At 41.4% G+C, this 13,770-nt stretch overlaps 1 protein-coding gene across 2 annotated transcripts in view; it reads left to right on the top strand.

Moving 5' to 3' along the window:
• Positions 1–1,255: 1,255 nt before the first annotated feature.
• The window catches only part of AFF4 (ALF transcription elongation factor 4), a 28,075-nt gene continuing 15,560 nt past the window's right edge, over positions 1,256–13,770 (top strand). Inside the window, exons 1-8 of one of the 2 annotated variants that reach the window (XM_074156698.1) lie at positions 1,256–1,378; positions 2,770–3,561; positions 4,922–4,966; positions 5,613–5,699; positions 10,876–10,912; positions 12,370–12,418; positions 13,075–13,095; positions 13,658–13,712. In XM_074156698.1, the coding sequence (XP_074012799.1) occupies positions 1,256–1,378; positions 2,770–3,561; positions 4,922–4,966; positions 5,613–5,699; positions 10,876–10,912; positions 12,370–12,418; positions 13,075–13,095; positions 13,658–13,712 (1,209 nt within the window). The remainder of the gene's footprint in view (positions 1,379–2,769; positions 3,562–4,921; positions 4,967–5,612; positions 5,700–10,875; positions 10,913–12,369; positions 12,419–13,074; positions 13,096–13,657; positions 13,713–13,770) is intronic. The other variant, XM_074156699.1, reaches the window with a different exon arrangement.

Raw genomic sequence — 13,770 nt, 5'->3', positions numbered from 1 at the left:
TTTATTCTGGTTTTGGCATCCTCTGAGATTTCACTGTACTCAGAGCGGTAGAAAAAATGAAGCCAAATGAGTAAGAAATTACAGTAAGAGGCTAAAATGTTCTGAAGGTGAAAAGGCCGATATTTTAAAAACTGAGGGATAGATTGAAGTCCTCGTGTTTAGAATGGGACAGCTGGGTTTGCGTAGCTTTCAAAGCAAAGCTGGAGCAATTTATTTTTTTTTAATAGTCAAGCAGCTGTCTAAAAACATAAAATAAAAATTTTCTAAGCATAAGACATTCTCATTTTAGACTGCAAATTATGTGGAAGAACATCTATTTATTTCCTAGAAGTACCAACCATACTTTTTGCAGATCAGGAAGGCACGTTTATAAATCTCTTTACATGAAGTACAGTGCGTGTTAGAAGAGCTAGTACCACCTTATTTATAATCTTATTTTGTTTACTCCTTTGAGTCGCAATGCTTTATCAAGCTCAAAGGGAACCTTTTCCAACTTTTTTTTGTGTGTGCATTGCAACAGCTTGACATATTTCTGGTAACTGAAGCAGCAAGACCAAACTGCAAAGTAAGGTTTGTAAGAGGGGAGATGGGCAGGTTTTTAATCTGCGTTTTTGCAGTAGGAGAACACTGTTTGGTCTAAGGCAAAAGGTGCGATATTGCCACAACTTTGCTGGAATTACTGCTCTGAGTACAAATGTCTTTTGGGAGTCAGAGGAAGGGAGACCTGGAAACAACATCAAAGCTTGAGGTTAGAATATGTTGGAGAAAGGGTGCCAATAAAGGTATGTCAGCGGCAAAAATAACCCCAAATGTGCATGAGAAGCCAGGCTCTGGATGGGTGGGGGATGAAAGAGTAAAATTGCAGAACATTTGGGGGATGTGGAGGAGAAAAAGTATTTTAGAAATGAATCGGAGATGTGCAGCGTGGGCTGAAATAGCTCCGTGATTCAGGCAGGTGAAATGGTTTGAAATAGTTACTTGCCCGAGGACTTTGTGGATTTTTTTCATTTTTTTATTACTGCATGAACTTTCCCTGGTAGAAGCTACCCTAGAGCGGGGGTTGTAGCTCTGCTAAGTCTGGGGTGTCTTAAATTGGACAAACTTCTTTCCAGGTTTGAGGAGTTACCATCAGCGGGGGGTTCTTAATCCGAGATTCTTCTTTGGGTAAAACAGGTCCAGGGGCTCGCTGTGAGCGCCCCCATCCCTCCTCCCTTCCTTCTCTCATCAGAAATTCTCTTTTTTTGTTCGTAGCAACATGAACCGTGAAGACCGGAATGTGCTGCGTATGAAAGAAAGGGAAAGGCGAAATCAAGAAATTCAACAGGGTGAAGAAGCCTTTCCGCCAAACTCTCCTCTCTTTGCTGAACCGTACAAAGTTGTGAGTTTATACAGTTCTTATAAATGCTTTTGGTTTTTTACCAGAAATTGTATGCAAATTTGTATTTCAAATTTATTGTTGTCTGTGCTCTTTTTAGAGCTCGTATGTCAACCAAGTATTTAAGCAGGGCTTGAAAATAAGGATGGACAGTTACTAATGGCTCTACTGACAGATTTATAATAACACTTACAAAGGAGGGGCTGCTTTGTAGGGAGTGAGAAAAGGGATGATAAAACCATAAATTTTTTTTGCTTTCTTCAGCTTTTGCTACACTGACTCTAAGCAATTAAACTGTCCGCTGTGTCATGCTAAATTGTTCTTTTTTGGGGGTGCTTTAGCCTGTTGCTAAACTTCCTAACCTTCAATCAGTGTAATCCAGACCTGAGTAAGCTGAGAAAGAGAATGATTAAATAGGTTAATTTTAAATGCTGAGATTCCTGATATGATAGAATTATCAGCTTTAGCTAATAGGCCAGTAGTTTGTATCTGATTTTTTTTTAGTTTGTTTTGAAGGAGTTGGCTCTGTTTGTGATCTTTACAGCTTTAAGCCTGTGCTGGGTTTCCTTCCAGCTTTGCTTTGCTGAGCAGAACTGGAAACAATAACCTAATTCTGGGATAATTAAAATCTTAAATGGTACTTTTTTAGTTATGTAGCTCAAAAGTTGCTGTGAAAGCAAACCCGTTCCCTTATCACAATGTCAGCTGGTGTGCAAGAAGTAAAACATTGTGACTGAAACCTGTCCTCCTGGGGGAGGAAAGTTAAGAGATGCTTGGGTTTTTTTTATTCCTGTCCTCCCATCGCTTCGCTGTGTGTGATAACCACATCCCACCTGAATGACGTTGCCTAAAGCTGCTTGGGATGCACGGGATGCAGGATACCTGGTGTGAAAACAAACTGGTTGTGTAAGAAAGAACACTTCCTTAGGTATAACTTTCTTGGTAACAAGAATTATACCAGTATAAATACCTATTAAAAATTACATCCAGTGGTGAGGTTAAGCTGATTTGATTTTACTGTTAATTAAAACTTTTTAGGACTAATACCTACTGTATTAGAGAAATAGTCTTTAAGGTGAGAGTCTTTAAGGTAACAGCAGGCATCTGCAATGTTTAATCTTGCACCCGGCTCACCAATGCATTATTTGAAGCACTCATTAGTGCTGTTCCAGCTGCTCCTGCTGCTGAAATACATCTTTTTCCTTATGCTTTAGGGGGATAAATTACTGTTTTAACAACTAAAATTGGGAATTGGAAACGATGGCAAAAGACGTGGATGCTAGCCATGCTCTCAGCCCTGAAATTTAGATTAACTGCCATAGTTGTCAAGTCGATTAACTGAAAGTGAAGTTGTGATTTTTTTAAAGTGTTATTTTTTAAAATTATTTTCCCAGACCAGCAAAGAAGACAAATTGTCTAGTCGCATTCAGAGCATGCTTGGTAATTATGATGAAATGAAGGATCTTATAGGAGATAGATCGCTACAAAAGCTCGTTGGAATTCCCAAACCGACCGTACCGTCAACGCCAGATGAAAAATCAAACCAAAGTTTCTTTGGTGACCAGAGACATAACGCTGGCTCCCACCAGAGCAGCAAATGGACTCCTGTAGGACCTGCACCCAGCACTTCCTCGCAATCTCAGAAACGGTCCTCGGGTTTACAGAGCGGACACAGTAGCCAGCGTGGCAGTGGCAATAACACTAGCGGCAGTGGCCAGAGGCATGACCGTGACTCGTACAGTAGCAGCAGCGGCCGCAAAAAAAGCCAGCATGGGTCCGAACACTCCAAACCCCGTTCTTCCAGCCCTGGAAAACCATCTGCTGTTTCTTCATTGAGCTCCAGCCATTCGAGATCTCATGGAAACGATCATCACAGCAAAGAACATCAACGTTCCAAATCTCCCCGGGATCCTGATGCCAACTGGGACTCTCCCTCCCGTGTTCCCTCATTTTCAAGCGGACAACACTCTAACCAGTCTTTTCCACCCTCACTAATGTCCAAGTCCAGTTCAATGTTGCAGAAACCCACCGCGTATGTCAGGCCGATGGATGGGCAGGAATCCATGGAACCAAAGTTATCCTCCGAACACTACAGCGGCCAGACTCACAGCGGCGGCGTGAACGAGCTGAAGCCCAGCAGCAAAGCACATCTCACCAAGCTGAAAATCCCTTCCCAACCACTAGATGTAAGTTGCCCTCTGATTCCTGCCTTCTTAAACCCAAGTCCCTTTGGGCTGGGATTTTCCAGCTTCTTTAAAATCCTGATCTACATAACCAAAAGGTAGTTTTTAGTAAACACTGGTGTTTTTTTCCTTACGCAAAACATCTGAAATGTATACAGGGAAGATGTGTATTTTAAATGAGGAATGTCAAGAGTAATTATTTTTTCCTTCTGCTTCTTCCACATGGATACCGTGATTTTTATTAAATAAAGGCTGTGAGATGTTCAGAAAGGCTAACTTAACCCAGAAAGGCTAATTTTCATAGAGTATTTCTGTAGTCAGAAGTTGGTGAAACAGTAGGATATTCACCAATATTTTGACAAGCTGGATACATCCATTGTCATTACTGGGAGCCGTGTTCTCTTAGAGCAGTGATACCATCTGCATGTATCAGATTCTCTTTTGAAGTGTGTAGCAATTACTAGATGTGGTTATTATACCTTCACCTGGGGAAAATAAGCTAACTCTAAAGCACACCAAATTGCACAGGGTTCAGATTTTGTATGGGGTGTGCTGGATACAAAATAGTGTTGGGTTCACAACTTTTAATAGTTTGGTAATTCCCGAATTGTTAAGACACAGACTGACTACAGCTCACAGGGAGGGTGCCTTTCTTAGTAATAAAATGTCATTCCATCTCCTGTTTAACTGCTCGAATCACGATAATTAGAGAAAAGCATTTGTTCCTGGGAATTCAACAAATAGCGAAATAAGATCCAGGACACAGGTAAGGAAGTTTGAAAATGAATTATTTTCTTATTTGTGAAGACTTGAGGTGCTAAAGCTGACGCAGTGAATCGGATGGTACCTTTGCTTCCTTTCTGCTTGTGGCAGTCGGGGATGCAGAAGTTTCATAATTATTGCTGCTGCTAGATTCATGCTCTGATGTACGTTTTACTTCATAACAGAGTTTGTTGTTACTGTGTGTTCACGGTCAGGCAGTTGAATTCAGATATTATCCAGTGGCTTCTTCCAGGAAATGATTGAAAGCTGCGATTCTCGTTCTCTTTAGAAGTTTTTAATATCGCTGACTGCTTATTATCTCTGTAACTGTCAAGTGAAAAGTAAGAGATTATTGTGGCAGTTTTATAGATCTCCTCTATTCACTTTTCATAACGGAATGTGACTCATGCCATAAAATATGGATCTAACTGATATGAAGAGTGATGTTGCTGAAAAGAATTAGCAAGGTGCGTTTGTATCTATAGAGAGTCCCTATGAATCACGATAAGGACTGAAGGGGGGTTTTAGCTGTTTCTAGCCCCTGGGATCTTTTAAGGAGAATTTGCTTTAGGAGATGTTAATTTTGAGTTTTGATTTGTAGGCATCAGCGTCTGGTGACGTGAGCTGCGTGGATGAAATTCTGAAAGTGAGTTCTCTGTGCTTTTGTTCGTAACTTATTTGTTGACCGTACAAACAATACTAAGGAGGTGGAAAGTACTCTGCAGCTGATTAGTGCCTTTTAAATTATATCCCCTGGTCCCGTGTCTGCCATCACAAAACAATCACCAGATTCCCCAGGAGCATTTCCATGGTTTGCCATTTGCTCTAACCTTCGCTACTCCGTGGCCCTTGGAGATGCTTGGAGAGAATACAAGGCACTTCCCAGCTTCAGGCATTTGATTTTCCCCCTTTCCCTCAAATTTTATAGGCTTCCCTGTCCTAGGATTCTTCTTTCTACCCCGTATCTTACATGTGCTCTTCACAGTGTGAAATGATCAGACTCTGACTTCTGCTGCAGTTTATGTTTGGGCCGACCAATTTTACTGCTTTATGCCTTTCTGCTTCTTGTTATGTCCTCGCTGTCTGTTCTCATGGGGAGCAATCTGTGGTTCAGGTTTATGTGTATAACCTTAGTTACACGTTTGGGAAACGAAGATTTGAATATAAAGCTTAGCGACGTGTGGACAGTGAACTGAAAATTGAGAGACAGGGTTACCGTTTGAATCAAGATTGTAACTTGAAATCTTCGTGTTAATTTTGTTAATAGCTTTTCTCTTTTGTTGTGGCTACAGGAGATGACCCACTCTTGGCCTCCTCCACTGACTGCTATCCATACGCCATGCAAAACTGAACCCTCCAAATTCCCTTTTCCAACAAAGGTCAGTCCGGGAGTCAAACACTGAATGCTGTTGAAGGAGTAACTCCTATTAAAATCAGGATTTTGGAACTGCTTTAAATTCAATTTTATATAGTTCTGGGTCTGTTTCAGTGCTTTGTATCTCTTTATCTTGCTTCACAACAACATTTCTCAGCTGTAGCCTTATGAAGATGTCGTGGTTTTTCCTCTGGTTTACACACACACAGCAGTCTGCAAAGATGTCTATAATACGGCTTTTCTTTTACTTTTTAATTTTTATTTCATAAATTCAGACCTCCTTCAGGGTACTTCTGAAGCTTGAAAATGCCATTGAGCCTTTTTCCCCATTAGGGAAATGCTTTGCACCGTTCTGTGTGGAACCATTTTGTGTTGTGTTTACCTCCATCTGACAGCAGTGGAGACTGACAGGTGTATGCTAAGAAATTTAAATGTATTTTCTGCATGAACTGGTTTTCCTCATAATTTTGAAGTCCCTCAATAGAACTATTAGATCTTATATTTTCAATTACCAAAAAATTAGAAGTTTTGAAATCAGATGTTTGGCTAAAGAAATTTTCATATCTCTTCTTCTGAAAGATCTCTTCTAATCTCCATATACTTAATAACTACTGAAGTGCGTAAGATATTAATTCTAAAGAGCAATCAGTCGCTCTTTGCTGCTCCTGGCAGTTTGGGGCACGTTTCCAGGAGACCTGCTTGAGCTGCCAGCCCTGAGGAAGGTGTCCTCTTGCTCTCAGCTCCTGGCTCCGTCCCCTTGGGGCTCCAGCCAACCCCAGTTGCGGGCTTTTGGGGCAGACTGGCACTGGTGATGGTGTGCCTTTAGTACAGCTCTGCAATTGGTGGTGTCTTGGGTCGTCAGGGTGGAGATGGGAGGGGAGAGAGCTGTGGGGAGCCGCTTCAGCAAGTTCAGCTCGTGATCGCTGACTCATTCAAGAGTTCACCTTTTGTTTCCTGTATCTACTGATTACCAGTAAAAGATTTAACTCAACAATTTAATTTTTTTTCTCCCGACTCAACATATCTCTGAAATGGATTGAGATACTCCGCCCCTGATTTGGCGTAACTTCTGAGTGAAAAAATGATGCTCTTTGTCTTTCAAACGTTGCCTTCTTAATAATGAAGACTCCGCTTTTTCTGAGCAGAGTGCTGTTGTAGAGCACCGCTTGCTGCTGGCAGTTCCTTGTTTGATCCAAATTGCTCCTCAAAACAGAATAGAGAAGTATTTTAAGAGGATTTTCTCACTGAGGTCTCTAACACAGTATGTCTAAACAGATTGTCTTATGTGAATGCTTTGACATCACCTTTTTTTGGGCAAAGTGCCCGGGTCCCCTGCTGTAGGTGCCCATCCACAGAACCTCCGCAGGTGGGTGTGAGGTTGAACAGCTCAGGTCCTCGTCCTGGCTGGATGACCCAGAGCTGGGGACAGTCCTCTTGTCATCCCCTCTGCCTCGTGTCTTCCTGTCGCTGCGCGTCTTGCTCCTTTCTCCCCAGTGAGCTGAAAGTACAGAACGTACTCTACAGGTCTCAGCTCTACTTTCGAAGGCATATCTAGAGACAAATGTCATTATCTGCTTTCTTAACGCTATAATGATGAGCTAGATCAATATTAATCTTGCCTATATTAACTTTAGTCAAGGTTCATTTCCTATGTTATATAAAGCTGTGAACTTGGAAAGAATTCTTACCTTTGTATAGGAAAGCAAGAAATCCCACACCTTTCCTCCATTGCTTTGAATACATCTTCCTGAACCTCTGGGAGGTGTTGTCCCTTCACACACATCTCATCGTACGCGGTTGTGGGGTTGCTAGAACTGCTTGTTTCTGCCTTTCCCTGGTATTTGACTCAGTCTGGGGAGAAAGGTGTGCGGAGATATATGTGACTTTGTGACACAGAGGGAAACTGCGTCAGATTGCACGGTGTTGGTGTTTGAGCCAAAAAGGTAGGTTGGGGTTTTTTGAACCTCTCGACCTGGATTGTGTTTCTTCACCCTGTTTGCAAAAAAATTCCATTTATGGCTGCTCTGAGTCTTTTGACTTTTCTCCAGCTTTTTTATTTTGTGGCTGCGCATCTTGGCCGAGGAACTTTGTCAACCTCTCTCTCCGCATCCAAGGCCTATAATTTCCTCTGCCTTCTCCCCTCTGTCATTCTTGGCAGCGGGATCTGCTCAGAATTCCAGTGAGTTAGCGAGCCATAGGCTTGTGCAGCCGGGACCCGGAGCAGACTTCAGAAAACAAAACAAAGCAGTGCTTTACTTTAATCAAGCGATACTGTTCGAGGAAAGCTTGTTTTTCATGCTGTGGTCGATCTATTTACAAGTAATACACCGCCGTGTTTCACAGTGTTCCTCCTGTGTGCAGAGGTTTGGTGTGTTTTCCCTGAGCACATAAAATTAAGCTCCCTTTGGTGGACCAGGCAATTTTATTTGTAAGGCTGTTGGGATAAGGTGATTTTCCCTGTGTGTGAGTAGCTTGGAGGGACCCAGCCTCCTGACCGGGGCCTCTCTGCCTTTACTATAAATACATCTAATAACTGTCGGCACGTCTTTGAATCAGAAGATAAAACTTCATGAAAATAGGTCAGGGAAAGTTTTATGGATGCTATGAAAAAAATGTAGATTCCTGAGCCTTGATAAAAACTGTTACCCAATGACCTAACACTCTGTAATTTTATCCTGGGTAACTTTTTTTTAAGCCATGGGCTCGTAGTCAAAAACTCCAAAAATACTGGCATGTTTGTAAAAGATATTAAAACCCCCAAGCGGTTTCTTAGAGGGTGGAAGTTTTCATTTCACAGCACCGTGAGAGTGTTGGCAGTTCCTGTCCCTGCGCGGGGACCCTGAGGTGTCTCTGGAGAGGTGGGTCCTGCCCCCAGGTTTGTTCAGCGGCGGGAGCTGCCGAGGAGGCCACCAGTCCCGTCCCTTCGGCTGCTGTAATACTGGAACTCTCTTCTGAGAAATAAAAAGCAGATCTGACCCGAGACTGCGAACGTGAAACGGAGAGGGGTCCCGTGTCCCGCAGCCGGGACTGCAGCCAAGCTGGTACCCCGCAGCCGAGAACCCGCTCCCTCCTGCCCTTCTCGCCCGCTGGCGGGTGGTTTTCTCTCCGCAGGTTCTGTGTTTGAGTAAAAGCTGCGATTTTTGTTTCCTGCTTAAGTGTCTCCGGTATCTGACCTCAGCAGTCTATTAGACTTTGGTTAAAAGGGTTTCCTTCCTTTCAGTTGTTTTTAATTTCTTCCTTTCTGAAGTAGGCCTTTAAAAGATGCTGCTCTACATAACTTCGGAGTTGAAACTGTAGCTTGTTTTTTTTTAAAAAATCTCTGAGTTTCATAAAGAAATCTGTATTCAAAGACAAAATAGGTGGCAAGAGAGCTGGAAAAAGTTGCACGTTTAAACATACCACCTCGTTAAAGTGCACTGAGCTGACAGATTGCTCTGTGCCTTAGGAGTAGGAGGTTGAAAGAAGCAGGGGATGGGGCAGGTGCTTTCTGCAGAGTTAGCGATTCGTGTGTCGGGGAGGACGGGTGCCAGTCCCTCCTGGTGCTCAGCCCGGCCCTGGCGCTCTGGAGATGTGGTGTTCCATTACCGTGTGGTCTTTGCTTCTTTTTTGACTCACGGTCTGTCATCTCCTCTAAGCTGGCAGTGGAAAAGGCAATGAGGGAATCACACTTGTGCTCCTCGCACCTACGTGAAAGATAAAAATCAGTTTTTATTTTGAAGGAAGTGTGGCTGTTGCTTTCTATTGAAGTCACAAGGCTTCTCTCCAACTTCATCTTCACTTTGCACTTCAAACATAGGTTAATTTTATTTTTTTTGTCCCTTCCCTTCTTTCAATTAGTAAAGATCAGAGGCATCTGAAATACCGTCCAAGGAAAGTTCCGTATCAAGTTCCCTATCAACAAAATACTGTTCAAGGCATCGTTGCAACTGCTTTCACTTTTGAAATAAAAAGTTCAGGGAAATTAGAAATATCTAAGTGTGCTTTGCTGGGTAAAGCCTTTGTGTGGTTAAAAAATGAAATTTTGTAAACTACATGTGTAACTGCTGCACTTGGCTGTTTGGGAAGGCTGGGTCACAGGTATAAGAAAAAAACCCCACCCTGGAATTTGTTGCTGAATTGTAGTTCTGGTTTGCTGTTGCCAGAGCATTTAAGTAAAATAGGTGTATATAACTTTGTGAATTGAGTCAAATATTTTCAGTTTTTATTTATAGGGCCAGCATTTGTCCTCATTTTAAAATGAGGTCAGGAAGGTCCCATTTTAAATGGCAGCCTAGTCTAGAAGTAGGTTTTCAGTAACTCGGTAACCTCTGCAAATGTGTTTGTTAAAACAATATTTTAGGGTTTAAAAAAAATTTATAATCTACTATGTCTTGGGAGTCACAACTGGGGTTTCTGGAATGGGAATGCTGAAGATCATACAAGTGCTAAAATGTGCAAGCTTCATCTTTCAAGGCTGGATTTGTAGATACAGATTCATTCTATCTCAAAGGAAGTTCCCCGTGGTTGTTCAGGGGGGTTTGTACAGATGAACTGTGTGATTACATGAAGGTCTGGCGTCTGGGGGGAGGAACGGTGTGTTTCCAGCTCGGCCCCTCTGCCAGGGCTGGTGTGGAGCCGCGGCCAGAAGGGGTTTGGGCAGAGCTGTCCAGATTTTAACTTTCATTGTCCCTTGGGCTCCTTTGTAGCTGAAATATATTCTTTTTATTATTGCTGGGTTGTTACTATACTCACTGCTTGTCCACCACGGTGCTGTGTGTCTCAAAAAGAGCAATGCAGAGCAAAGAATTTCAATGAAAATCCATAAAATGAGCAGCCAAGCTTTTCTATGTATAAGGAAAGTAAAGAAAAATATAGTGAACATGCTAAATGTACATGGAGGTGGGATTTAGGGAAGTTCCATAGGGATTTTGGAGCTGGAGCTGTCACATCGTACAACTGCACGCAGCCCTTCTTAGAACCGAGCAAGTGGGGGAGCTGGGCTGAGGAAGAGGAGGGTGAAGCTCTCCTTCCCTCTGGTGGGGCCCAGGTAGAGAATCACTCTTGTGGTGTTAGGCTTTTTTCCCTTTTTTCGAGGTCAGGTGCCATCCTTTAAGTGGAAAGAATATCTTGATTACAGCATGGAGTTTGATATGTTAAAATTCCCAGTGAAAAAACCCACTTGTGATCTTTTGTTCCCTTAGGAGTCTCAGCAGTCCAGCTTTGGCACTGGGGAACAGAGTAAGTAAATTAAACTTCCTGCGATGTGTTTAATGTTTGTGTTGTGATTCAGTGTCCTTGGTATGTCATGCTTTTTAGAGCAGGAGATTTTCCAGACTGGTCGTAGGATGGAGTCTAAGTTAAGATTTTTCTATGCTTTCTCAAGTTTTAACCTGTAAAACAATTGCTTGATTTTCTTTCCTGTTTCTTGTTGAGATCTAGAAAGTTATGACTGAGTTACAACATTGGTACTGTCTTCTAGAAAAATAAAAAGTAACTTTAGTTTTTCATGTTTCTCATTCTTGAAAAAATGCCTCCTTGGTTGATCTAATTGAAAATAGCTGAGTACTAAAACAAACCACCCTTTTAAAAAATCCACATCCCTGCTGGGGGACATATTAGAAACCCAAATTGGTTTCTAAGTTGTTGTTTATATTTCAGTAGAAAAAGCACGTTGCCATTTCACTGTTCGTTTTCACTTTGTCACATTTTAAAATCAAGTGAGAGAACTGGTCGGGCACTGGGACAGCAATATGCTTAGCTCCATCCTTGAATTCCCTGTCCTACAGTGCATTTTCAGATTTTAGACAAAAGCAGCTTTTATTTCACTTTAACTGTATCGTTATTTTGAATATTGAATTTGAACATTGAATTAGATTTGTGCTGTTACTTTCCAAAAGTCTTTCCGCTCCCTCTTGAAGTGATTAAACATATTAAATAGTAAAAGAAGAATGGTTTATTCTTAGGTATTCACAAGCAGCTTAATCTAAACACCTGATTCAGTGGGGAATAAAGGAAACAAATTAAAACTTAATTCCATAATGCTAAACCATAGACTTAGGTTATGGGAGCAGCTGATCTTTAGATGTGTGTCAGTGCAGAGGGAGTCGAAACACAGAACCGGTTTTTGACTCCTATTTGAATTTTCTGGGAAATTTTTAACAGCCTCAGTTCTTATTTCTGTTGAACTGCACAATTTGCCAGAATTAAAGAAAAGGGAAGGAAAAGGCCCCCAACCTGAAAAGCAGATTATATCTGTGTGTGTTCCTATTGTAAGAATTGGTTTGTGAGTTTGATTTCTGGATCTAGAGATTGCTCATCCTCTGAAAAGCTGCGTAGGGATGCTGAAGCAAGCCAGAGCTTGACAGGCTGATTATATCCTGTCTCCTGCATGTAGAAGGCAATAGATTAATCTTGTTAGAAACAAAACAATTTTTCACACCATTAATAACAAAATAAGTGTGTATTGGTTTAGACAGCAATGGTTTACATAATTTTCTGGATTTTCTTCATTAAATTATTTGCTGTATTTAGTATTTTTGTCTTTGCATCCAGTCACTTCTTCATTCTGGGGGAGACTGTGCCTGGTGCTCACCAGTTACTGCTCTCTCAGCCCAGCCTGTACTTCTGGCAACTTGGGAGTGACTTATTTTGCTGGCTGAGGTTTCAACTGGGCATTTCTTTTTTTCTTCTTCTAGAACGATACAATCCTTCATCAAAAACATCCAACGGTCATCAATCCAAATCGTAAGTGGCTGTTGAGAAAACGTTTCTCAAACTACAGTTTTGAATTTTAAGGGAAAAATAGCTGTTTCTTGTACTGGAATGTGGCAGTTCTTGCACGGAGCAGACCCAGATCTAGTTACGTTTGTTCTGCCCAGTCTCTTAACTGAACAGGAAACACTTGTATTAGTTCTCCTCACAGGCCCAAGGTTTTCTTTGTCAATTGTGCAACTGGAAGAAATGATAAAAAGCAACTGGAATATTCTAGATGGCTGTAGCCCACCTTTCTCATACCTAAAAATCAATTATATGCCGTAAAAGAGATTGTTTCCAAACAAATATGTCCATGAAAATAAATGTTTACCAGCTGGTTGTGTGTTTAATAAATGAAAGTGGTTGTAGAGGAGCTTGAACTGGGATGCATAGGAAGGAAGTTGAGAAGTTTACTATGACCATACAGTTTTAAATAATTTAAAAAAAAAAAAAAAAAGTGATTGTAATCTGGTCAAAAAACATAAAAAAGCAGATAAATGCCTCTTTTGGAAAAGGTTAGCAATGAAAAATATCTCAAGAGCTATATCCTAGAGGCTGGTGTATCTTTTCAGATCATCAGTAGAACAGCTATACTGTGACACGCAGAAGTATTAGACTTCTAATCCTTTCTTATTTTCTTTCTCCAGATGTGAATCGAACCAGACAGAGTAAGACGTTTTATTTTTTTAATCAAAAGTGCTTTTCAATAACCACTAAGGCCTTGTGCCCTGCTATATGTTTTCAGTCTGTTGACATATTTTCAGTATTGTGAAATTGTGTGTGTGTGTGTGTCTGACTACCATAAATAATTATGGCTTTGAATAATAATAAAATAATTAGGGCTTAGGACAGTTGCGCCGTTGCCACGAGACGGGAAACGGCCACTAGTGTGAGCTTTCTGGGTTCTGTTTCAAACGGTCTTCTTGGCCATTGTGTGTAAGAAGTTGAACGTACATGTTGGCTCCTCCCGTGTTAGTAAAAATGTGTCAGATTTCCTTTCTAAAATTAACAGCATGGACTGAGGAGTCAAGTGCCAGAATCCTTAGTCTTCTCTAAAGAATGACTTAACTCACCATTCCTAAACATTCGATATTGGAGTGGTATCTTGGGGATTTCACCCACGCAGCCCGCGCTGTAATATAAACAATAGCATGTTGAAATGTAGAAGAATGCTTTGAAAGTAATTAAAGGACGTGGAAAAACTTGTCTCACTTTCTCTTTTTTCCTTAGTATGTTGAAAGATGACTTAAAACTTAGCAGTAGTGAAGACAGCGATGGAGAGCAGGTACGTTCATGACATCAGTTTCAGAAAAACACACCAAACGCGCTCAGGTTTGTTCAAT

Source organism: Numenius arquata, chromosome 11 (genome assembly GCF_964106895.1).
Source record: "Numenius arquata chromosome 11, bNumArq3.hap1.1, whole genome shotgun sequence".
NCBI lineage: Eukaryota > Metazoa > Chordata > Aves > Charadriiformes > Scolopacidae > Numenius > Numenius arquata.
Note: the sequence above shows the minus strand (reverse complement) of the source record. Positions and strands in the feature narration are given on the sequence as shown.